Raw genomic sequence first — 25,734 nt, 5'->3', positions numbered from 1 at the left:
GGGCGCCTGGGTGGCTCAGTTGTTAAGCGTCTGCCTTCAGCTCAGGTCATGATCCAGCATCCTGGGATTGAGCCCCGCATTGGGCTCTGACGGGCTCCCTGCTCAGCAGAGAGCCTGCTTCTCCCTCTCCAGCTCCCTTCTGCATGTGTTCCCTCTCTTCACTGCCTCTCTCCGTCAAATAAATAAATAGAATCTTTTTTTTTTTTTTTTTTAAAGTTAGGTAGGGGCTCCTGGTGGCTCAGTGGGTTAAGGCCTCTGCCTTCGGCTCTGGTCATGATCCCAGGGTCCTGAGATGGAGTCCTGCATCAGGCTCTCTGCTCGGCAGGGAGCCTGCTCCCTCCCCCACCGCCTGCCTCTCTGCCTACTTGTGATCTCTCTATTAAATAAATAAGTAAATAAAAAAAAAATCTTAAAAAAAGGTAGTTAGAAAATTTAAGCTGTATTAAAAGGTATAAGAGCTCTTTTTCAGTCTCTGCAAAGAAAACGCTATGAGAAGTTTCTTGTCATTCCTTCCAGAAAAGAAAAATGGCGCACATTATCCCCCACACACATTTATATTCTTAAAGCAGGCTTCCCTTTGCAAGTAATAAAATAATGTGTGCTCCGCGATGGTCTCTCCGACGGATTACGTCATCTGGTTAGCAATTGCAGAGAGTACTTTGTGCATATACTTGATTTAACCTCTTTCCTATTGATGGACATCTGGGCTATTTCTAATTTTTGGATGTTACACAATTTTGGTAAAATCCTGTCAGATTTTTCTTGAGGAACATATAATTTGTGTATAATAGCGTGTGAGGGTTTCTGCGGCGTGGACTGGACTTGGATGGCATTTTGGTAAGAGTTCTGCTGAATAACTTCAGAAAACTGCGTCCGTTTGTAAACAATAGTATATGAGAGTGAGTGTTTCTGGACCGTGGACTTCACTGAATGAGTGGCCTTTATGCATCATTTTGGATGAGCTTATTTCCCAGATCAAAGGCACTTAGTGTTTCAGGCTTGCCACAGTCCGGGTAGGATCCTGGATTTTGTTTGGGAAGCGACATTTACCGTGGTCTGGAGGCTTGGAGAGTTGGCCATGGCAGGAGGTGCTTTCCCTGGGGGAGGGCCAGGAGGGGTTGCGAGGAGAGGCACAGGGTAGCCTGTTCGCACAGATGTTTTCTTCCAGCCTTTACACACCGGAGCCTAGCCTCTCTGGAGGTTTCTGAGGCTCCCATTTTGCAGCCCTTGGTGGTTTTTTGCTGTTAATATTTCTCGCTGTGTGGGACTAACTTGGAGGCCAACCCTCTGTTGCATTTCCTGATCACGGCTGTCGTGCACGTCTGCTCAGACACTCAGCCTGCTCTACCCCTTGGCCTCTCGGCCTGGTCTTTCCCCATCTGGCTATTCCAGGAAATCATGCTTCCTGGGTGAAGTGACCGCAGAGATGAAACCCCTGGAGATGCCCGGATGATATTTCGTCAGGCCAGGTGGGGAAGGATTTGTGCTTTGGTGAGAGAAAGTGCCCAGTGGGGGTGCAGTTTGGGATGGTGCCTCTGGCCCTGGAAGGTGTTGTCCCTAGCTTGACCTGAGAGAAGTCACCGGCAGAGGGGGCGTGCCTGGCTCCCCCCTGCTCCTTTCCTGAGGGGGGTACCCCTTGGCTTTGAGGTCCACTGCCTTCTTCCTGGTTGAACCCAGGTTCAACCGCTTGCAAGCTGGGTGATTCAAGGTGGTTTCATCTTTCAGAGTCCCTGTTCTCCTTGTCTGCAAAATACGGCAGTAACGCCTTCCTTCTGGATGGGGCGAAGCCTTCAGCAGGTCGCTTGCCAAAGTGTTTCTAAGGTACCTGGCACTAGGCAAGCAGGCTCGCAGTAAACAGTAGCTATTAATGGTTCCTGGATGCAGCACCAGCCGAGGCCTAGGGGTTTGGGGTAGGCTGCCGTATACACTTGGGTCTCATTTGTTGACTAGATGTTAGTAGTGTGCTGGGCCCTGTGCTACATGCAGAAAACTGAGACCCAAATCAAAGGGCCCCTGCCATCACCTCCAGGAGCTCAGACCCCTTGACCAGGGGTCTCCCCGAGGGGCAGGTGCATCAGAGCACTCTGCGGTCCTTCTCTCTGTCCCAGGTAAATACCACCTTGCTGGGGTGTTGGGTTACTTGCTGCCGCCCTGTGCCGAGTCCCTGCTATTCCTGGAGAATTTGGGGTAAATACCTTGAGGAGTAAAGATGAGTGTGTTCAGGTAGTTGATGGGTGCGAGGCAGGCTCTGCAGCGTGCCAGCTATGACCCTGGCTCCCCCCGACTGGGCATCGGGCAGACGGGAGTGTTCGTTTCTGTCCCTCATATCTGCTTGCAGTAGGGGCTTCAACAAGTGGGGTACAGCCTTTGAGCCTCTGTTTCCTGCCAGATGGGATGAAACCTGTCTTAGAGTGTTTGCTGTGACTGTGGCCCTGCTCAGCTCAGAAACAAGGCAGAACGTTGATTCTGTGTTGCTCAGTTTACCCAGACCTTAAAAACAATGTGTCGGTAACCATACAGGCTTGTTAAAAAAACCCAAACATTCGAGAAGTGCACAAAGTAGAAAATGAGTCATTTCATCCTGTCTGCTATCCCTTTTTCAGATCAAGAGATGACTGCTGTCTTGAGAACAGTTTTGTTTTCCACTAATGGGAATGCTTTAACTCTGCATATGAATTTTAAGTGACCGCTGGAAAACAGGAGACAGGAATTTTATAGGCACATTTTTTTTTTTCCTGAGAGAGAGGGGCGGGTAGAGGGCGGTGGGGTGAGGAGCAGCAGAGGGAGAGAGAGAAGAATCTTAAGCAGGTTCCGCTCAGCGCAGAGCCAGACACAGGGCTTGCTCAGGCAGGGCTCGATCACGATCCCGAGATCATGACCTGAGCCGAAATCCAGAGTCGATGAAGTCGGGCACTTAACTGACTGGACCACCCAGGTGCTCTTATCATTATATCTTAATGTCAATAAAGACAAATAAAAGACATTTTACTTTACATATGGTTCCCCAGCATTGTCACTGGGTCCTTTCTTGTTCTCTTAAGGAATAAAAAAGGCCGTCACCTTGTTCTTTGCCACTCTGGATGAGTCAGGACACTGCGGGGTCGCTGTTGGTGGCGGCAAAGAGCATAACAGGCGCATGCAGCCCCGCCCGAGGTCTTCTGGTCATATAGGGTTTGGTGTCGTCCTGGTAGTGGGGGGCAGAGTAGGCCGTGCACTCTGGGACGGGAACCTGTCTAGGGTAGGGAGTGGCACAGTGTGGTGTGTGAGGACTGGTGGGGGAGACGATGGGGTGGCGAGGGGGCGGCAGGATTGTGAGAAGAGAGTTCTAGCAGTGCTGGTCACATTGCTGTAAGACTCCTTACGAATAACAAGTGAATTACCTTGGTGTGTTTCCACCTGTGCTCCAGGCACAGGCGCGCTGGTGAAAGCCCCTGGGAACACTGGTCCCTTATTTTCGGGTTCTTCCTTTTAGTTACTTCACACATTGGTGGCCCAGTGACGGTAATCTTCCTGGGCTCCTGTAGCATTGGAGGCTCCCGGAATGAATAGCATGTGGGTTCCGGGGTCTGGTCCTTGGGCTCGTTGGAGATCGTTTAAACCAACTCGGTCCTTTTAGCCTCCCCGCCTTCAGCGCGTGTGGGTGAGTTAATTTACTTTCATCAGAGAAAAGGTGGATTTCTGGGGCCTGCGCTGTTGCTGAGCCGTCTCTGTGAGCAGACTGGGGTGTCGGTATATGTGACAGGAGGGGCTTGACGGCAGAGGACAGAGTGACCTCAGCCCGTTCCTCCTTCACCTGTGGCCTCCACACCGGGACTTTAGGACTGCTCCTTCTGCAGTGCTGAGGACGGTCCTCTATGCAGTGGTGATGGTGGTGGTGGCAGCGGCAGCGACCCTGCAGGCCTGGGGCACCTGCGGGGCTGCTTCCTCCCTCTGATTAAAGGGCGCCTTTCCCTCCAGGTGCAATGCCTTGTTGCTCGGGAGTCTCCTTTGGGGCTTGTCAGGAAGTCCCTGTGGCCTCTTTTCTGCCTCCTCCCGGTGGCTCTAGGCGTGCCATGGTCAGAGGAGGGCTGGAAGATGGGGCCCTTGTTTTGTGGTGAGTGGCTGTTGGAGGGCGTTTGCCTTTCGTCCTTCACCTGGGTGGGGGGTCTGGGGTCTCCTTTCAGCCTTTCAGTTCCTTGGTCCCAAACGAGAAATATGCTTCGTAGAAATGTCAGACAGTCCACAGATACTGGCCCAGGTGTGTCTACGAACCCGTACTGGGAATTGGCTTGTAGCATTGTTTGTCGTAGTATACAATTGGAAATAACGTTTCCTTTCTTTTCCTTTTAAGATTTTGTTTATTTATTTAAAGGTGGGGGACACAAGCAGGGGGAGGGGTAGACAGAGCCCGACAAGCAGCCTCCTCGCTGAGCTCGGCCGCCTGATGCAGGGCTCAGTCCCAGGACCCTGAGATCATGACCTGAATCCAAGTCACGGGCTTAATGGACTGAGCCCCCCAGGTGCCCACAGTTGGCAGTAATTCCTACATCTCTCCGTAGGGCAGTGGGTAAATGTGGCACAGTTACACAGGGAAATACTAAATGTAGGCCTTCAAAAGGATGAGGAGGATTGGTATATTATTTTCTTAGATGACCAGAGTGTGCTCAGAGAAGAAGGTGAGCTGCTGCACACGGGGGAACTTCCCCGTCGGTAGAGCATAACTTGACCGAGAGCTGCTGCTGGGTTCGTGTGAGCTGAGGGCCGAGGCTATGAAGGGTGTCCCCCAGGGCTAGTGGGAATTAGCTTTTGAGCTGGAGGGGCTCTTCTTGCATCCTTTAGCATTATTTGCATTGATGAGGCTGAATGTGTGTTTGTGACATCTAATGGTTGCAGAGAACCGGTCACAAAGGTCACCCGTGTGGATGTGAATGACATACATGCTTGTGGAGAGCGGTCCCCGGACCGGGCAGTCGGTGCATTTTTGGCTCTTCTGTGGCAGGTGCTTCTCCCAGGCTCTGTGTTTTGCTCAGCCTCCTCCCGAGTGCCCTGGCTGCTGGTGTTGGGGCCCTGGTGGCTCAGACGACTCTAGCCGAGTCAGTCACGTGTGTCTGCTCATCTGTCGGTGGCCCTCGGAAACTGCTTTGTTGATCTGGTTAGAAAGAACAATCCAATACAAATACCATCTCCAGTTTCTGTTCTCTGCTAAATCAGACTGTACCAGAAAGAACATAGATTTTAGTGGCATTTGCTGAGAGCTGCTCACTTGCTGATTCACCGCTCTCTGGAGGTGGAAAAAGGGAGGAGGAATCCAATACAGGTGTGTGTGTGTGTGTGTGTGTGTGTGTGTGTGTGTGATATGTTTTTTTTATTTGCCAGGTCCCTGGTAAGTTGTGACCCTGGGAGAGAGAGGCCTGTGTGTGGCACATCTCTCCAACTGTCCATCTCCAGCTGTAAATTGAAATTGTCTTTTCTTGTTGTTGTTAAATTAACCGCATTTTCAAAAGAGGAGTTAGGCCAGGAACTCTTACCAGACTGCAGTGGATTTCTAGTCAAGAGTCCTCTGCAGGCTTCGGCCCACGCCCGTGAGCTAGGTATGTAGGGACTGACCCCCTGGCCCATGAAGAAAGGAGCCATAACAGTTTAAGTTGGTCAGGAGTGATGACAAGGGTCACTGAAACTGTCCGGCAGGTACTGTGGCTTGGAACTTCAAGACAGACCCCTGTGGATGAGGAGCTTGGTACTGCCACACCTTCTGGGGCTCTGGGACCTCTGTTGGAGTCCCTCCCCGATGCAGTGCCTGCCCAGATCCCACTCCAGCACACCCTTAATCCGCACCCTCCCCACGGCACTGGGAGTACTGGCAGAGCCTGGGAGTACTGTGGGCATCGTATCCTGGTGGCCCCATGATCATTCTCGGGGGCCCACTGAGTGCCTGTGTTTTGGAGCCGACTTGGATGTCAGGCTGACCTGGGTTTGAGCTCAGGTGTTCCAGTGTCCTGACTTGTCGGTAGTGACCGTGGGCCAATCTTGCAACCTCTCAGACTTAGTGTCTTGTCTGTAAAATGAGGTGCACATACCGTTTTCTTTTCATTTGACAGAGCACAAGTAGGGAGAGCAGCAGGGAGAGGGAGAAGCAGGTCATTGCAGAGCAGGGCGCCCAACTTGGGCCTTGATCCCAGGACTGTGGGATCGTGACCTGAGCCAAAGGCAAACGGAGCCACCCAGGCGTCCCCACATACCTTTTTCTTGGTGGTTTATCTGTTTTATTTCTTGGTTCAAAGAACTATTTTTTTTTTAAAGATTTTATTTATTTATTTGACGGACAGAGATCACAAGTAGGCAGAGAGGCAGACAGAGAGAGAGGAAGGGAAGCAGACTCCCTGCCGAGCGGAGAGCTGGATGTGGGGCTCAATCTCAGGACCCTGAGATCATGACCTGAGCCGAAGGCAGAGGTGGCCCTCAAATAACTATTTTTAATTCCATTTTATTCATTAAATTACTTTTGGCTTGCTCCTCATTGATTGTCTCTGCATCCCTCAGCATTAAGTCATGTCTTTTCTTCTTTAGGGAGAGTGGGGGCGGGGGCAGAGAGAGAGAGAGAATCCCAAGCAGGCTCCCCTGTCAGTGGGGAGTTCTACACCGGGCTTAATCCCACAACCCTGAGATCAGGACCTGAGCCGAAACCAAGGTCAGATGCTTAACCCACTGAGCCATCCAGGCGCCTCCATCATGTCTTTTTTCCAACTTCTAGAATTGGATGCTTAATTTTATTCTTTTCTGTTAGAAATTTAAGGTTTTTAGATTACTAAATGTCTTCTGAGTACAAATTTGTCTATTTTAAAAGTTTTGAAGTTTAGTGTTCTTTTCTCCATCTGTGCTTTTCTAGGTATTCTGCAGCGATGATTTTGAATTTCCCTTTTTTTTTTTTTTTAAGATTTTATTTATTTATTTGACAGAGAGAGATCACAAGTAGGCAGAGAGGCAGGCAGAGAGAGAGAGAGGAGGAAGCAGGCTCCCTGCTGAGCAGAGAGCCCGATGCGGGACTCGATCCTAGGACCCTGAGATCATGACCTGAGCCGAAGGCAGCGGCTTAACCCACTGAGCCACCCAGGCACCCGATTCAAAAAAATTTTTAAGAGTTTTAAGGTTTCCAACCGATGGGATTATTTTGTACTTCTGCTTTCATTATGTCTTGTTTTATTGCACTGTGGTCAGAGATTTTTTTGCTTTTCATATTTTGGGTTTTTCCTTGAAGTTTCATATGTAGTCACTTTTTCTAGGGTAAAGATTTTATTTTTAAGTTATCTCTACTCTAGTGCAGGGCTCGAACTCACAAGCCAGAGATCAAGAGTCACATGCTTTGCTGACTGAGCTGCTGGGAGCCCTTGGTCACCCTTTTTTTTTTTTTTTTTTTTTTTTTTAAAGATTATTTGTTTATTTGGCAGAGAGAGAGAGATCACAAGTTGGCAGAAAGGCAGGCAGAGAGGGGGGGGGGAAGCAGGCTCCCCACTGAGCAGAGAGCCCGATGCGGGGCTCGATCCCAGGACCCTGAGATCATGACCTGACCTGAAGGCAGAGGTTCAACCCACTGAGCCACCCAGGCACCCCCCCCCCCCATGATCACTTTTTGAACATGTTTGCTGATCTGCCTTAATTAGATCATCTGTTATCTTCTCTATTTTGAGTTGGCTGGATCCACCAAGGTACAGAGATTTTTTTCCCAGCGTTTTCTTCTTACAGTTAACGTTTTTTTCATTTTGAGGTAACTTGGTGTGTAATAGGTTTGTGCCTGTTGGTGTTTTCGTTATGGACTGCCTGCATCTCTGCTCTGCTTCTTTCTTGTGTGTGCTGCTTTCATTCAACATTGTATCTGCGAGTTTCATCCATGTCCTTGTGTGTGAGTTTATTCATTCTCGTTGCTGTATAGTGTTCCGTTGTGTGGATGTAGTATTGACTGGTTCTACTGGTGATAGACTTTCAACTTGCGTAAGTTCCTGTCCTGAGCCATTCTGCATGCTGCTGCTGGTGACGTTTGTACACATCTCCCGGGATGCGTAGATGTTCTCATGCTGTTGGGTTCATACCTAGAATGGAAGGGTTGGGTTGCAGGGGCGGCATATGGTCAGCTTCAGCAGACAGCTGACAGTTTTCCAGTGACTGTACCAACCGGCACGCCCCCTGGCAGTGGGTGAGAGTTGTCCTTGCCTCACGTACTCCCCAACACTGGTGAGTGTGACCTTGTAAAGATATTAGTTCTCCTGAGTTTAAACTCTGGCTTCCATGTAATTCCAGTCAAGATCCCAGCAGGCTTTGCTTTTGTTGTTTCATTTGGAAATTGACAAACTGATTCTGATCGGGAAGAGCCAAGAATAAGTCAGGCATTCTTGAGGAAGAACAGAGCTGCAAGACCTGTCGTGCGAGATGTGTGGGCTTCGAAGAAGCTGTGGCAGTGAGGGTAGCCCGTGTCGTCAGAGGGATGGACAATAGGCTGACAGAATGGAACAACGATTCTGAAAGAAACTTCACAGAAGTAGTGGGTTTATGCCACAGGTACCACATGATAAAGGGAGAAGGTGGCCTTTTCCAAAAAGGCACTGGGACCATGAGTCTTAATGCTTCAGATCATATCCAGAATCATGCTTATGTGGATTATAGAGCCAACTGAGGAAGATGAAACAGTAAATCTTCTAAAAGAAAACATAGAATATCTTTAGGATCTTGGATAAGACAAAGTCCTTAAGTGGGACACAGAAAGCACTACCAGAATAGGTAAATTGATACATTGAACAACATTGAAACTTCTGTCTTCTCCTTTTTAGAAACGCTCCAGTAAAAGGCAGCAAATGCTATTTTGTCATTGCCCAGCGACCTGTGATAATCTGTGAGTTTATCCCATGGAACCGTCTGTCCTGCTCTCATTGGGTTGGGTGCTGACCTGCCTGTTGTGCCGCGGCCATCTTGGGCTTCCTTCGGTTGTCATCTCTGGGGCTTTGTCCCTCTGTTGGATCATTTGTTTCGTGGGTAGTTGGAGTATCAGTAACCGTGGCTATCTTAAGCGGCCTTAAACAATGAGGACGTGATTGCCTTAGGTATGTGGAAGTCCACAGGGGGCAGGTTTCCAGTTGGTTGGTCCAGTCTGCCATGTTGTCATTAAGGACAAGGTATCTTAGTTGTTTGGGTAGGTCACCGAGGAGCCTTGTTGAGCAGAGGGGCCGTAGAGGGAGCGGGTTTCTCTTAGAGCGAGCCTGGTGTGCCCCCCCCCCCCCCCGGGTGTGGGGCAGCCCTCGCTGTTGCTGGGGAGGGAGGAGATCACTTCCTCCAGGAAGTAGGAAGGAACAATGAGCTGCTGTGACATTTGTCTCTGTGTTGGATCGCTCTCTCGCTTGTCAAAGTATATTCTTCTGCAACTTTCTGAGGTGTACGTTTTGAGCCCTTGTGTGAGTCTGAAAGTGTCGTTTTCTTTTTTTTTTTATTTCTATTTTTTAAAAAGATTTTATTTATTTACTTGAGAGAGAGACAGTGAGAGAGAGCATGAATGAGGAGAAGGTCAGAGAGAGAAGCAGACTCCCCATGGAGCTGGGAGTCCGATGCGGGACTCGATCCTGGGACTCCAGGATCATGACCTGAGCTGAAGGCAGTCGTCCAGCCAACTGAGCCACCCAGGCGTCCCTGAAAGTGTCGTTTTCTATCCCCACACTTGACTTGGTCAGCTGAGTATTAGATGCTAGGTGGAAAATCATTTTCCAGGGAGGGGAATGATGTTGGTGAGAAGTACAGAAGTGCCTCGTCGTTGCTCTTAAGACTTCTTTGTCATTTTGGTTGTTCCTCCTGGGATTTTTTTTTCCTTGTGGGTGGGTGGGGCACTTTCATAAGCTTTGAGGTTCTTCTCTTAATCCCCGATGTACTTTGATCTTTTGGTATCTGTTATTCTGAGCATTACATGGGTACTTACAATCTTGGGTACTCAACCTGGGGGTTTTTCATGTTTTTTCTTTCTTTTTCTTTTTTTAAGATTTTATTTATTTTTTTGACAGAGATCACAAGTAGGCAGAGAGGCAGGCGGGGATGTGGGGGGAAGCAGGCTTCCTGCTGAGCAGAGAGCCTGATGCGGGGCTGGATCCCAGGACCCTGAGCCAAAGGCAGAGGCTTTAACCCACTGAGCCACCCAGGAGCCCCTCATGTTTTTTTCATTTGATGAATTCTTGCCTTTTTCTCCAGGAAATCCTGTTTCTACACTCCTAGTTAAATTTGGACCCCTGGGTTCATCCTTTAATTTTGGGGTGGGAGAGGAAGACCAGCATTCATCTTCTTGCTACTTTTTCTGAGATTTCCTTAATTATATCTTTCATTTCTTCTGTTGAAATTAAAATTTTAAAAAATGTAGAATAGGGGGCGCCTGGATGGGTCAGTGGGTTAAGCCTCTGCCTTTGGTTCAGGCCATGATCTCAGGGTCCTGGGATCAGGCTCTCTGCTCAGTGGGGAGCCTGCTACCCTCCCCCGTCTGCCTCTCTGCCTACTTGTGATCTCTGTCAAATAAATAAGTAAAATCTTTTTTAAAAATGTAGAATAGTTTGGATTTACAGAAAAGTTTTAGTTTCTGTATGCCATACTGCCAATTTCTCCATGTTATAAAGTTCCGATGTTAGTATGATACTTTGTCCCAACTAGTTAACCAACACTGATACGTTGTTGTTCACTGAAGTCTTTACCTTATTCAGGTTTTGTTAGTTTTTTACCTTACCTTCTTTTTTCTGTTCCAAGAGCACACATTTAGTTGTCTTTACTCCTTGGTTTCCTCCAGACTGATACTTACTGGATTTTCCTTGTTTCTGATGACCTGGACAGTTTTGAGGAGTACTGGCCCCGTGTTTTCTAGCATGTCTCTCCGTTGAGATTTGTCTGATGATTAACTCAAGGTGGTGGGTTTGGGCTTATCATATGTGTAATACGTCTTAGGACTTTTTCTGATTGTCCCTTACGAAAAAAAATTCTGTTTCTGTTGCAGGAGTGTAGTATCTTCTCTTAGTTTTCTGAGGATACTCATTTTATATTACTTCCTTTTTTTTTTTTTTTTTTTTTAATCTTTGGTTCCTGGCATTGTCTGTTTCTTCCAGGTACCTTTTGTTTGTTGTGTATTGGTTTGTGCCGTTTCACTGAGGCCTTTTGGATGTCTGTGGTCTCAGGCACACACAGCTGACTGAGGCCTGAGTGGCTGGGTCAGTGGGGGCTCTTCCCTGTAGGGTGAGTTGGTGGGAGGGCCCCAGGTTTTTGTATCTGTTGGGTTTCAAGAGACCACTCCTTGCTCTTTGCCAGGGGCAGCCTTGAGTGTGTGCAGCCCGCAGTGGCCACTCTTGGCAGGTGCTAGACCCAGCGTCTGTCCCTCCTCCCTCTGGTGTGTTTATAGCAGTGGATCTGCTATGGCGGGAGCGGGGGTGGCAGGGGATGCTTTCCACGGGGCTCAGACCAACCCTTCCTGCTGCCTGGCCTCCCTCTGCCAGCCCAGCTTCCAGCCTCTACAGTGACGTCATTCCTGCGGGAAGGCTTTGGGTATACACACAGTGACTGCGGGGACTCTCGTGCCCTGCTTGGCCTGTCAGCAGTCCTCTAGAAGCTTTCCTTAAAATCATTTTTATTATTTTCTTAAACCAGTAGCGAATTGGTTAAGAATTTAGTTAGCAGTGATTGATGACTCTCATTGCCGAACTCTTTTGAACTAGGAAAGAAGGACAGGGGCGAGCAGGGGCGCAGGAGGCAGGCGGCCCCGTGTGCTGACGCTTGTGCTGGTGCAGGGAGACCCGCCAGTGTACCCGGAGCTGGTTCACCATCGTAATTGCTGTATGTTTTAAAGCTTCTATCGAGCATGTATTCCTTTTGTTCCTGAAGAACATGATGGATAAACAAATGAATGGGGCGAAGACCCCCCCCCCCCCCCCCCCCCGCTTGGAGCAGTGTTGTCACACCGGTGTGTAATGGCACCGGATCCTCAGGCCGCTGCCCTGAACTGGGAGACCTTGAAGCTGGGGCAGTTTTGCCTCCTTTGAGATGTAGACTCGGTGGCTGTCTTTATCTCAGGAGGATTTCCTCAGTGTGAAAGTGTGTCTCTGCCTCTTGGAAATTTATTACAGGGCCCACCACCAGATCCTAGATAATTCTCGGGTTTCTCATGGTGGTTTTGGAGGCCTGCATTCTGCATCGGGGCCCTTCAGCTGTGATGCACCTGAGTGGGGACAGGTTCCTTGGTCACAGGAGCGGGTGGAAGCACAGGTGGGAACCAGAGGTGGGGAGGATGAAGGCTTCACCACTTGCACAGTCATCGGAGGGAGAAGTGTGTGTGAGGCTGACGGAGGGGCTGGGCAGCCAAGACATGAGGTGTGTGGATTCAGGGTGACAGCTGCCCTTGGCCGAGAACCTTCTAAGAGCAAACAAGCACCGGGTCACATGTGTCGTGTTCCTTCTCTCATTTATTTCTGATGTCAGACCTGGGAGGTGGGTAACACTATGTTCATCCCTGTTTAATCCACGAGGAAACAGCCCGGAAGGCATAGCCAGTGTGGGGCGGAGGCGAGATGCAAACCCCGAGTTTTGGAGAGATGAGATTGGGGGCCGTTTGGGGCCAGTGTGTTGGGCTGGAGGTTTGGTCTTGTCCATGGCACGGTGAGATCCGGATAAGGGTGTGATGGCAGGGGCTTCTGATCTGGTTGGGCCCTGGTTGGGGTGGGGGGGTACAAGGGCCAGTCCGGAAGAGCTGTGTGTGGCCCAGGGAGTCAAGGGTGGGGCTTACAGACCCAAGAGTGCAGAAGACTGGGCTGGGGAAATGCTTTGGTCTCTGCAGCACATGCCTTATTTCTTATTTTTAATTTCTGTTGCTTCCTGAACATGGGGGCGGGGGTGTCTTTTCTGGTGGTAGCTAACAAACATGGGAACCAGAAGCCCCATTTTATCCCAAAGTTGTTCCCTCACCTTTATTTTCAAGCAGCTTGCTCTTAGAGAGGTTTGTGCTCTGTGTCAGCAGACACCCCTCACGGCTCTGCAGAAACCTAGAGGCTGCGTGTCTGCTGGCGAAAGGACTGGATAGTGCCACAAAGAGCCCAGCTTTTCAGACAGGCTGCTCCTCTCAGCTGGGCTGGGCAGGGGGGCTCACAGCCAGAGGACACAGAAGTATGGGTCCCTGCTTTTCTGACTGCTGCCCTGTAAGGAGCCTCTGAAAGGGGGAGGTGTGCAGGATGTTTGGCCTGTGCTGTTGGTGGGGGAGGTGGGGGAGTTCCCCTGCCAAACCCAGCCAGGATTCCCCTCCGCCCACCGTCCTCCGTCCCCAGCTCCTGCTCTGTCCTGATGCGTACGTGAAGCTCTTTCACTTGAACTTGCCTTCCTGTAACACGGTATTTTCCTTTACGGGTCAGAAAACTGCAGCCCCGCATCCACCTGCCTCCTGTTTTTGTAAATAAAGTTTTATTGGAACACAGCTCGGCCTTTGGTTTGTGTTGCCTGATGGCTCCTGTGCTGCAGTGGCCGGCTGGGTCAGTTGAGTAGTTGACGTGGGATAAAGCCAGATGCGCTGTCCTTTCACGGGAAACAGTCGTGTTCTGGGGATGGGGTCTCTGCTGACGACACGTCCTGGGCACACACATAATGGCCAGTGCGGGTCTGAGGATTTGAAGTAGGGGGTGCGGTGCCTCCCTTAAGTTAAGGTTCTCCTTTGCCAGACGATGGCATGTTGGCGAGGGGTGGGCTTACTTACTAAGGTCGGACCTGGATTTTGTGACGACTCTCACGTGTGGCTGAGCTGTAACGGGGATGCTGAGCAACGAGCACGGCCTTCCTGGCCCCTCTGGGGGTTTTCTCAGGTGTCTATCCAGTCTGCTGTCAGTTTTCCGTTCCTGTTGGGTCATGTTTTTTGATATGTTTTGTGTCTTTGGGATCTTTCCGTTCCGTCTGTGCGGAGACACAGGCGAAGGCCGCCTTCGCCTCTCCCCCACCCTCAGGTCGGGGGCTCCTGCTCGGGCCTCACTGCGGTGGCGCGCATGCTGGCCTCACAGTTCCAGCGGGTCCCGGGTCTTCACCCTGTGACTGCGCGCGGGGAGAGCAGGGCCGGAGCTTGAGCACACAGTAGGCCCTTCTTCAGTGTTGGTGACGTCTCCCGGTCCTGAGGGTTGAAGTCTGGTAGTTTTGTGACCTTGGACAATGTACTTCTCTGTCTGGACTGCATCTTAGTGTCTTCTGTAAAGCAAGCTGGCAGCCGTAGTATCTTCCAGAATGAGGGCACGTGGGTGCCCAGCAGGAGCCAACGTGTGGCTGCAGTGCTTCCCTGGGGAGTGAGTGAGAGGCCGGCGGGATCACCTGGCCAGGTGGGTGGCTGGAGCAGGCAGATACCTAGGCGGAGGGAGATTAATCCTGTCCCGGGGTGAGTCGGAGTGCAGGAGGCTTTCCCTCTGGCAGGCAGCTGGCACGCCGACTTGGTGACCTGTGTGACAGGTGGGGCTCTGTCTGCAGAGGCGGGCTGATATTAGGTTGCTTCTGTGGGCAGATCTTACGGGTGGTTCTTGTGCCAGGGGATCCTGGGCCTCTCAGAGCACTTCTTTAGATGACTTGCCAGAATATGCAGACCTGAATTTGCTTTTAAATGTTCTTTTCTTCAGGGCGCCTGGGTGGCCCTGTGGCATCTGCCATTGCGTCCCAGGGTCGGTCCTGGGATCAAGCCTTGCATTTGGCTCCCTGCTCAGCGGGAAGCCTGCTTCTCCTGCTCTCCCTGCCTGTGTTCTCACTCTTACTGTCTCTCTCTGTCAAATAAATAAAATCTTTTTTTTTTTTTTTTAGATTTTATTTATCCATTTGACAGGCAGAGATCACAAGCAGGCAGAGAGGCAGGCAGAGAGGAGGAAGCAGGCTCCCCGAGAAGCAGAGAGCCTGATGCAGGGCTCGATCTCAGGACCCTGGGATCACGACCCGAGCCGAAGGCAGAGGCCCCAGCCCACTGAGCCTCCCAGGCGCCCCAAATAAATAAATTCTTTTAAAAAAAATGTCCTTTTCCTTGTAACACAAAGCTATCTTCCTGTGGATTTTGGACCTTTTTTCCCTTCTGCCTAATGGTGATATTTTCGTGCAGGGCAGCCCTTCTCAAAGTGCCCCGGGGCCCCCTGGCATGCTTCCCTGGCGTGCCTCAGAGTGGCTGCCGTGGGAAAGAGTGGCGTTACCACGGAGCGGGTGGGGGGGCAGGCAGGACCCCTCCTGGCACGGCACCCTGGGTTCCTATCTGTTATATATGGAATACTGAGGATCCAAATTAGATTTCATTTTGGGGGGAAAAATGAATTCTGTTACCTACCAAAGGGAGAGAGAGCCGTGGCAACGAGCCAGGCTCTGTCCGCGCCCGTCTGCAGGGACCTGGTGTGCCTCAGCCGGTTCTTGTCCACGAGTTGGGGTGTGAGTCAGGCTTGTGTGAACACGCCTCGGACCCGCTGAGAAACACGTTCTCTCGTCTCGTCCGGCTTCGAGATTCACATCCAGATATTTGCCTGCACTTTTCTGCCATCTGGTGAGACCAGTCAGGCTGTGTTTGTGTGTCTCTCGGTGGGTAGAAACTCAGCAGATGCCTGTGAGCTGTTCACACTCCTACGGACAGGTGGTGCTCCTGGCCTGGTGTTTGTGACGACCATGGGGCGAGCAGAGCGGCCCCGCTGTCCTGGAGAGGCCTGCGGGCAGAGATACCCAGATGATTGATTCTGTGCCCAGGGAAATCTGGCTTAATGAAAGAAACACTGTATGCTTCAAGGCCAGTGTCTGTAACCTTATTTTGTAAAGGATCAGGCAGTAAATAGTTTATGCTTTGTGGGCCCTCCAGGGCTCTGCTACATGTCCTTCTTGGGCTGACAATAACTTGGGGACTCCTGTTCTAAAGGAAAATGGCCTGGAAGAACCTCCCTCTGTGCAGTCTTCCTTAAAAAGTGTGCAGCCCCTCCCCAACAGATGCTGTTTCCATAGCGATGGGGGCTCTATCGCCTTGCCTGTTAGCCTCACAGCTTTAGGTAGGAATAGAGGACCCGGTACGGGATGTGTGATAAGAGATGACTACTTTGGCAGTAAATCATTTGTACATTCTCTGGCAGTGGGGCTATTAACGCTGATGTGTTTGATCTTTAGAACCATCTGGGACTTGGGAAATCTTGTCTTGGCCCCTCAATTCTGTAGACGGGGAAACTGAGAGCCAGGGAGGCCCACGAGGTGTCAACAGGTGCAAAACTTGGTTAAAGAGTGGGAGGAGGAGGCGCTGCAAAAAATTGCATGTACGGGTTTAATGCAGGCCATTTGTCCAGCGTGTGCCGGTGCTCTGGCTTCCCCAAGGTGCACTGGTTGCCAGGGGAGGGGGAAGCATTTCCCCCGCACATAGTAGGTGCTCAGATAGTATTTGCTGAATGCTTCGTTTTCTCAGGAGGGTTTCAAGCAACAGTTGTAGACCAACTAACAATCCTAGACGCGATTCTAAGTTCCCAGGAGAATGGATCCTGTTTGCCCTGGGTTTTTCTTCATTTTTTTTTTCCAGGAGTGCCAGGACTGGGGGTGTGGTCAGGCTTCTGGTCTCCTAGTGCTTTCTGGGGGTGGGGGGGGGGGACCGGTTCGTTCTCAGAAGGGTGTTGTCATCTGGAAGGCCCAGGAGAGCTGTCTTTGTCCACTGTAACCTCTGGCCACAGGACCGGGCGGTGCAGAATCAGGGAAAGGTCTGTTTGTGTCCGTGAACTGGCAGAAGTTTGGAGCAACAGATTTTAAGAATACTTTCTAGCCCTATTTGTGGAAACAGGTATTTTCTGGTCAAGTCTCAGAATTAAAAGACATTTGATGTGTAGAAGTTAAGCACATAAGGATTTCGTGTGGAAATACAAGTCCAGAATGGCTGGTAAATAATTTTTCCTTCCCTGGCCTTAGTCAGTTTGGTTTTTAGTTTAGTAAAGAACTCTGTAGTTGGATGAATTTAAATTAACAGTGCTAAAGCTGTAGTTCTGCCAGGTATGGGGCTGGGAAGGAGACACCTCGGATTTTATTCAGAAATGTTTGTAGGGTCACTGGTCTGGTCAGAGCTGTGGTCAGGGACAGCAGAGAGGTAGCTGCCAGGTATCATTTTTCATCATTTTCTGGAACCGGTTTCTTAATAATTAGCTCTGTGACCATGGGTGGTCACGTCATTCTTCTGGCTATACGGGGCACAGCTGGGCCTTCTGCTGCATCCCACGCCCAGCTCAGTGCTGGGCACACAGTGGTGCCTAATAAAAGCCTCTTAAATGAATGAGTGTTTTTCTGTTGTTGTAACCAATTACCATAACTCTAGTGGTTTATTTATTTTATTTATTTATTTATTTATTTATTTTTTTTATTTGACAGAACACAAGTAGGCAGAGAGGCAGGCAGAGAGAGAGGAGGAAGCAGGCTCCCTGCTGAGCAGAGAGCCCGATGCGGGACTCGATCCCAGGACCCTGAGATCACGACCCGAGCCGAAGGCAGCGGCTTAACCCACTGAGCCACCCAGGCGCCCAACTCTAGTGGTTTAAAACAATGCAGCCGTAGGGGCCTCCCGGTGGCTCAGTGGGTTAAGTGTCTGCCTTTGGCTCAGGCCCTGCTCTCAGGGTTCTGGGATCCAGCCCCAGGTGGACTCCCTGCTCAATGAGGAGCCTGCTTCTCCCTCTCCTTCTCCTACCCGCCTCACCCACTCACACACACTCTCTCTCAAATAAAATCCTAAAAAAACAACAGTGCAAATGCATCCTCCTACAGTTTTGGAGGTCAGAAGTCTGAAGTGAGTCTTTCTGGACTACGTACAGTCAAGGTGTGGGTGGGGCTGATTCCTTCTGGAGACTCGGTTGGGGGGGGTAGAATTCTTACTTCGCTTTTCTCCAGCTCCTTTTCTCCAGCTCTGACAGGCTTCTGTAGCCCTTGCTGGGGCCCCTCCCATCCTCAAAGAGCTGTCCAGCCTCTGCCCTGAGGTGCCACCGCTTTCTGACTCTGGCCCTCCTGCACTCCCTTCTAGGGACCTTGTGATCGCTGTGGGCTTGCACACATAATCCAGGATCATCTCCCTATCTCGCTAGCCTTCTGTTAATCACATCTCCAGAATCCCTTTTGCTGTGTAAGGTAAGGAAGTCACAGGTTCTGGGAATTCGCATGTGAGCTTCTGCCTGCCACAGAGTTTGTGAAAAGAGTACTAAGTAGAAAAGTCTGGAAGTGTCTAGACACAGTCCACAGGGTAATCTCATTTTGGGGGCCCTGCCCCCCTCCTGCTTGAGCTGTAGGGCCTCTCCCAGGCCACCCAGTTACTGCCCACCTGGAGGCCTCGGAAGGTGCTTGCTCAAGACTTCCTTTTAGACCCAGGGCGGGCAAACTTTTTCTACTTGTGGCATTGTGGGCCACATAAGGTGTCACGGATTCTTTGTTTTTTAAAACAAATGTGGAAAGTGATTTTTAAAAAAAAGATTTTATTTATTTGACAGAGATCATAAGTAGGCAGAGAGGCAGGCAGAGAGAGGGAAGCAGGCTCACCGCTGAGCAGGACCCTGGGATCATGACCTGAGCCGAAAGCAGAGGCTTTAACCCACTGAGCCACCCAAGCGCCCCTTAAAAAATCATTCTTAATTTGAGGGCTTTTACAAAACAGCTCGGATGCTGACCAGTGTTTGCCAGCCCCTGTTCTAGACTGTAAGCTCTGTGAGGCAGGGGCCCCATGTCCCCATCACCATGGTGACAATCTCAAGGGCTTCTGCTAATAGAGGGGAGGAAGAGGGGGGAGGGTGTGTGTCTGTGTGCGTTTCACGTTCCTATCCGAATGATCTTTTGATTTGACAGAAGTGCCTGAAAGATCTCATCCAATCCTAATGGAGAATTTCAGGTTGATTTACATTTGAGATCCTGTTAAATACCAGTTATTCTGAGGAAAATCAAATCCAGTTCCTGCCGTGAGGGGCTTACCGCCCAGCGTGGGGGAAGAATGCTGTTGTTAGTTGTGACTGTTGGGCTGGGAGCAGAAACTCACTGGAGCCAGCTCCGGGGAGGGAGATTTAAAGATAAAGGGATGTGTTATGGAACCTCGGGGCACCAGAATCAGGATTTGGACACTTTGGGCGAGTTTCCGTGCCTGGTCATTCTTTGCTCCTGGCCCAAGAGGCAGACACACTTGGGGAGGCTCCGACACGTAAGCTTGGGAGCTCTGAGCACTTTGTAGCGTTTGTGGTTTCTGCCTTCATTGAGGCTGACTCTCCTACAGATTTCATTCATTTTCAAGATTTATCAAATGAATGAAAGGCTGGATGTACCCAGTTTTGTGTAAGAACCAGCTTGGTTTGTCTTCAGCCTGGCGCCAGGTTCCATGAGCCTGGAGGTACGTGATGCCACTGTCTCCTGTTCCTTTTTTTTTGACCCCAGTTTGTAACTGATCTTTGCTCCCTGTGCTTTATATAAAAGTCTTGCATCATAATATATAGAATTTTATCGTCCTCCCTGGTTTGGCGAAGTGCTTTGCCAGCACACTGAAGGTGTTCCTTCTGGCCTGTATGGTTTCAGAATAGGGTAAGACAGCAAACCATCCTGCGGCCGCTGCCACCAGGCGTCCTTCATCATCAGCGAGCTGTTCGCTCTTACCTCTGACATGCCTTAGCAGTATGTCTGAGTGACTGCTGTAGCTTTAGCTTTAGCTACTGCATGTAGCTTTCTTCCGCTACATGAATTCCAGAGGGAAGTAGTGATCTCTCATACAAGTTTATTTTTCGTGATCCAGTTTTAGAAACTATAGCCAAGAACCTCTTGGGTCTAGGATAGAAGACATGGAAGCTCTTGGTCCCCAGGTGAGTCGCCTACCATGGGGCGCTCACTCACCCTTGGCAGGCACACGCTCAGTACCTGAATGAATGAGTGAGTAACATGCTAATATTTAGAGCAGCCCTAGGAGAGCAGCCCATAGGAAATGAGAAAGTGCAGAGGGAAGGAGCTGCCTTCTTGGTCGTCTTGTCAAAGTTTTCCAAGTGGAGGGGGCAACGGAACCCGAACAGCTCCCCCTCCCCCGCGCAGTCTCTCCTGGGGGTGCGTCTGTGTCCGCACCTGTGTGTGCCCCAGGAGCCCTGCTTCTTCTGTTGCCTGAGCCTGTGCTTTTTCTCTGGATGCAGGTTCTTTGGTTTGAGAAATGCACACACCTGGCGGGTCCTGCGGACCACCCTGACTTGCATTGCTTCTCTTGGATTTGGTTTTGCTCATCCTTGAAATGAACGGCCTTCATAAGCATGTTGTGTACGTCCCATGCTCTGCCCGAGTTCTGGTGTTAACGTGGGTGTGCTGCAGTGATGAGTATTTCTTCTCCGTCTTGAAGAGCTGTCCTTGACTTGGCCCAAGGACTCAGTGTGAAAAGGTTTACATTTCAGTGTCGTTGGTGAGCGATAGACTCTGGCCAATTCAGACAGAATAGGACTTCTTAACGTTGGGAGTGGGGGAGGGACTTCCAACAAAATGTTCTTTAAGTGTGAGCAGAATGGCCTGTGTGTGGTAAGGGCGATTCTCTAGAGACAGAATCCAAGGCTTTCTTCAGGTCTTCAAGGAGATCCGTGATTCCTGAAGAATTCAGTCTCCATTGCCTTGGGTGTTCTGGTGGATTAACGTTTTTTTTTTTTTTTTTCTTTTCTTTCTTTCCTTTTTTTTTTTTTTTTTTTTTAAAAAAAAAAAAAAAAAAACATTTCAAAGGCAGATCGGGAGTGGTGCCGAGAAAAATTTCCTTACTAGATGACATTTCATCGCAATGTCCGATCGTTTGGGGCAAATAACCAAGGGCAAGGATGGGAAAAGCAAGTATTCGACTCTCAGCCTGTTTGATAAGTACAAAGGAAAATCCGTAGACGCGCTCAGATCCTCAGGTAAGATCCGGGGTGAGGCCAGTTCTCTACGCTTTTCCTTACGTGAGAAACCCCGGTTAGGAATGGTGAAGACCCAGAGTCCCCCTGGTCACACTGCCTTCTGGGCATGGAGTGGTCACCTGGCAGATCTGGGGATGCAGAACCCCACTCTCCCCTCCCCCCGGCCCCTGCTCCTGTTTGTGTCTGATTTTGGTGCCAGTTCCTGAGGCAGAAAGGGCCGCTGCGGACAGGAAATCCTGACTCTGCCTCCATGGATTGTGTCCTCCTGTGTCTTACCTCCTGGAAGCCGGGGACAGGTTCCTCTCCGTGGGTAGACTGGAACTTCATTTGCATTAGTTACCCTGTTTTAGGCTTCGTGGTTCTGATATTCTGGAGCGTGGGGGGAAGGTCCTGTTGACACTGTCCGCATCCTGGGAGGATTTGGGGACTGTTGAGGGCCCTGCCCAGGCCCTGCTCAGGCCCGGCCTGTGGCTAGGCAGAGGCTGACCCTTCTGTCCTGCGAGGCGCCTCAGCTGTGCAAGGTGGTCACTGTGTGGGGCGGAGGCTTCTGGGCCCGGCTCCCTGCCCATGGTGTAAACTCCCTGTGCCTGCTCCTGCTCTAGTAAAATGGAAGCCTCGGTGCAGATGTCAGCCTCTCCCGTGGCTCTGAGGCCTCTGCCACGGCCTTGTGAAGCAGCTGAGCAGCTCCCTGACCGTTTCGTTGCTTGCAGGCAGGCTGCCCCTTGCGTCTGTTCGGCTGTCTTTGTCATCATCGCTTAGAGCGTGAAAGACCAGTTGCCTCCCGGCCTCTTTCTTCTGAAACTCGCCTGTCTCCACCCTCTGTCCCCACAGTTATTCCTAGACATGGCTTACAGAGTCTCGGGAAAGTGGCCACAGCCCGACGCATGCCACCACCTGCAAACCTGCCGAGCTTGAAGTCTGAAAACAGAGGAAACGACCCCAACATCGTGATAGTTCCCAAGGACGGGACGGGATGGGCAAACAAGCAGGATCAGCAAGACCCAAAGAGGTGAGAACAGGGGGGCAGGTGGGGGGGCTGTCACCAGAGCTTCATGGAGCGCCGCGGCCCACTTTGCTTCTGCAGAGGGCAGTGGCTGAGCTAGAGAGCTGGGGAGATCGCAGAGGAAGCTTCTTTTGCCCTGACTCCTGCTGCTTGGTTGTTTCTTGGTCTTTGCCTTCGTTTTCCTGGCTTCAGGAGCAGCAGCAGCAGGGCTTCTGTGGGCTGCCTCATCCCCGGTGACCAGTGTCCCCCGTGCCTTATTAGGAAGGGCCTTATCAACCCAGAGGAGCTTATGCGGTGCCTCGGGGCCGGTTCCTGAGCCAGTGCGGGCCGCCACGGACAGGGCAGGTGCCCGAGGGTACTCCGCTCCGGTGGTCGTCCCTTTGCGCCAGTTCTGGGGTGAGGAGGAGGCTGTCTTCCCAGCTTCGGGGATAGCAGCTCTCTGTAAAGACTGCTGCAGTTAGTTGCTCCAAACAGACCCAGTTAGGAAGGAGAACAATCCAGAATCCTCCTTATTCAGGTTTGGTATGCAGCCTCCCTGTGGGCTCGCACCACTGCCAGCATGGCACTTACGGGAGCCGTCGGCGGCCCGGGTGTGGCACTGAAATCATTAGAGCGACAGCAACTGTAGGGGCTGCTGTTGGGCAAGAGAGGGGGTGTGGGGTGGGGGGTTCCAGCTTGGCCTCGGGCACGTGACCTGGGCCCTTCTCTCCCACTTTCCACTCTGGGTCTCTGCTGCTGGGCGCCAGCAAGCCAGAACAGTGTGCAGGAGAGGGGATTTGGGATTTGTACAGGGAGGGGACCAGGGAGGGACAGGACCTTGCTAAGGCTGGCCCGCAGGACCTGCTGCTAGGGTTTGCCTGCCGGGGAGTGAGAACAGCACAGTCTGGTCTCCTGTGTCTTCCTGCCCGCGATCTCCTCTTGTGCTCTGGCTGCCAGTGCTCAGGATCCAGAGAGTAAAAGTGACCTAGAGTGCAGCCTGCCAACCCGTGTCCTTTTCTCTCACTGGAAATGGCTATGATGGCTTTTTTTTTTTTTTTTTAGAGAGAGAGGGAGCGAGTGTGTGAGCGCAGGGGTGGGAGGAGGGGGAGGAGGAGAGGCAGAGGCAGAGAGAGACTCTTAAGCAGGCTCCGGGCTTAGTGTGGAGTTGGATGCGGGGCTCAATCTCACGACCCTGAGATCATGACCTGAGCTGAAACCAAGAGTCGGGTGCTTAACCGGCTGAGCCCTGCAGACGTCCTGGCCATGGCGGCTTCTGCAAAACTTCCTGTACTTACTTCAGACAAGATGTAGAGAGTAAGCACATAGTTCAGTCGGGTGAGCATGAAGGAACAGTAAAAGTGGGGTCTGAAAAGCTGTTTTTACATTTTTCCAGTTGTTTATTTAGGGGTCATACAGGTTGGTGGTGAGGCCCAACTTTGAGGATCAGCCAGGCCCTGGAGCCTGGATAGTGATCTGCTTCGTGCGCTCCGGTGTCCTAGGAGATACGGGGACACCCGGGTGGCTGTAGGACATGGAGGGGCTGATGCAGGTCGGTCAGCCGGCACGGAGAGTGCTGGCGGTGGTCCGCCGCTGCTGTCGTCTTGTTCAGACAGTTGACGCCACAGACTCTGTACTGACATGGATATGGTACATTTCAGCCCAAGAGTTGACATGCCTCCATCCCAGTTCCAGAGAGTGAGGACAGGGCCCCACTCCCTGCTTATGTGGCTCCTGCCGTCATTGGCACAGAAAGGGCCAGGGGACCTGAGTGAGGCCGATCTTGCAGAAGCACATCAGCTAGGGGGAAGGTAGAGACGAGGCAGTGGACCACAGGCGCTGATCCTCTGCTCCCCTGGGCCATGTCCTCCCTCGGGATCACAGGAAGGGGACGGGCTGAGGGCCATCACCACTGGGACTCTGTGCTTAGGTTTGGAGAACACAAAAGCGACGCTATGCAGAAGCTTCTGTTGTAGGTAGAAGGTGATGTGAGAGGAGATTGGTGGCCTTAACTTTGTGGTGATGCTGTCCACGGGGCTCCTTGGGTCATGTCGGCCCCCGCAGCATATACATGTGTAGCATCTGGCCTCAGCCTACTGGTGAGCCTCCGGCATCGGGGGAGACTGGCTGAGCGGATGGCGGCCCTCCTCGGGTCCTATCAAGCAGAACAAGTGACCAGAAGGCTCTGGGTGTGCAGACGTCGTCCTCACAGCCCCTGGTTGCTTGTGGAGTGTGCATCAGCTGACACAGTCGTCTTTGCAGGGCACTCGGGCCATACTTTGTAAACTTCAAAATTCCTTTTGACCCAGCAGTTCCACGTCTAAGAACTTAGACTACTGAATGACACAGAAGTATGTGAAAGATTTGTATTAAGAAGTTCTCATTGAAGTTTTGCCAGTAATGGGGGAAAAATTGGGGGTGGGGCCTATCCAGTTGTACTGTATCTCTAAAACCAGGAGTCGAGCCGTGTGCCTTCCCAGAGCACATTAGATACGTTAAGTAAAAACAAGTTACGGATTGTATGTGTGGTGTCAACCCACTCATGTTAAAAAAATACTATGCTAATATATATAGCAGAATCTGCTCGGTGTGCACTCTGGAGGATGAGATCGTGACAGATTCTGTGTTAGATATACTTATACATTTATTTTTACTCTGGGCACATATTTCTTTTATAAGCCAATGAGCAAAATCCCATCTCTCAAAGGCATCAGTCCCCTGCACTGCCGTGAGTGCTTGGTCAGGAGTCTGGGTCTCGGAGCCCCTTCCCTGTGTGACTCAGTTTCCCTGTTGGCGGCTCCTCCAGCCCTTGCTTATGGTGAGCTACCATAAGCTGCAGGGGCAGCTCTGCCTGGAGGCCGAGGACCGTCCTGCCCAGCAGACGGGTGTGGCTAGGCCTTGGAGGGGGCCTAGCTTCTCGTGGGCTCTGCAGTGGGAGAGTCTGCTGGGGAGAGCTGATGTGCTGCTGCCCAGGCTCTGGGAGGCTCGGAGGGGCCTGTGTGCGCCCACACCTGTCTGACCGCCGTACCCCCCACCTTGTCCAGTTCCAGTGCGACGGGCTCTCCGCCGCCGGAGTCGCTGCCGCAGCCGGGTTTGCAGAGGCCTGTCTCCAGCTTACAGAAGCCGACACAGTCGAGCAGCCAGGAGGTAGGTGCCGCGTGACCTGCTCCTTCTGGAGGCAAGCCTGTCGGGGCCGTGGGAAAGGTGCACGGGACATTGTCACAGGTCCCCTGAGGTGACTTGAGTCTGCCGCTTTTGGAGAGAGGCCCCAGATCCAAAACAGAGTACAGACACCTAACTTGCTTTCTGGTGTCTTACCTTGAGGGGAGGTCACTGGGGTGAGCTCCAGGCCAGATCAGGGGCCCCTGGTCATGCTCCATGGGGACCGGTTAGGTCACAGGAAGGTTTGGGGGTCAGTTGAGAAACAAAATTAAGCAAGCTCCTTTACTGTCAGACCTCTCATCAGTGTCTTTCGTGTGCTTGTGTGTGCTGTGACTCTGCAAAGACAGTAAGTAGCACTCCCTGAACCCATCTGTCCTAGGAAACCTGTCTAACTTAACGTCTTTAGAGACAGGGGTCTCCAGGAACATACTTTGGGAGATACTGATATGTGGCCCTTCGCTTGTTGATGCATTTAAAGACTTCTGCTGGGGGCGCCTGGCTGGCTTAGTTGGTGGCACATGTGACTCTTGACCTTGGGGTTTGAAGTCACAAAGAGATTACTTAAAAAAGAAAATCTTAAAAATAAATAAATAAAGAGTGTTTTCCTAAACAGAAAACCAGGATTTAATCAGGCAAGGGCTCATCATGTACTCAGGCCATCGGAGTCTGTGGATCTCGTGGGTCAGTAGGCCGATACACTTGGCTGTTAGCTAGAAACCCAGATGAGACGCCTGCAGA

The 25,734-nt window shown here is 51.2% G+C and overlaps 1 protein-coding gene across 11 annotated transcripts in view; it reads left to right on the top strand.

Moving 5' to 3' along the window:
• Positions 1–25,734, top strand: part of PRRC2B (proline rich coiled-coil 2B) — an 88,508-nt gene that overhangs the window by 8,284 nt on the left and 54,490 nt on the right. For 10 of the 11 annotated variants that reach the window (XM_059141556.1, XM_059141561.1, XM_059141555.1 and 7 more), the window contains exons 2-4: positions 20,690–20,855; positions 21,687–21,864; positions 24,879–24,981. In XM_059141556.1, coding sequence (XP_058997539.1) covers positions 20,741–20,855; positions 21,687–21,864; positions 24,879–24,981 — 396 coding nt within the window. In that variant the 5' untranslated portion in view covers positions 20,690–20,740. Of the gene's footprint in view, positions 1–20,685; positions 20,856–21,686; positions 21,865–24,878; positions 24,982–25,734 lie in introns of all 11 variants that reach the window. The other variant, XM_059141553.1, reaches the window with a different exon arrangement.

This window comes from Mustela lutreola, chromosome 12 (genome assembly GCF_030435805.1).
Source record: "Mustela lutreola isolate mMusLut2 chromosome 12, mMusLut2.pri, whole genome shotgun sequence".
Taxonomy (NCBI): domain Eukaryota; kingdom Metazoa; phylum Chordata; class Mammalia; order Carnivora; family Mustelidae; genus Mustela; species Mustela lutreola.
This window is presented reverse-complemented; position numbering and strand designations above follow the sequence as displayed.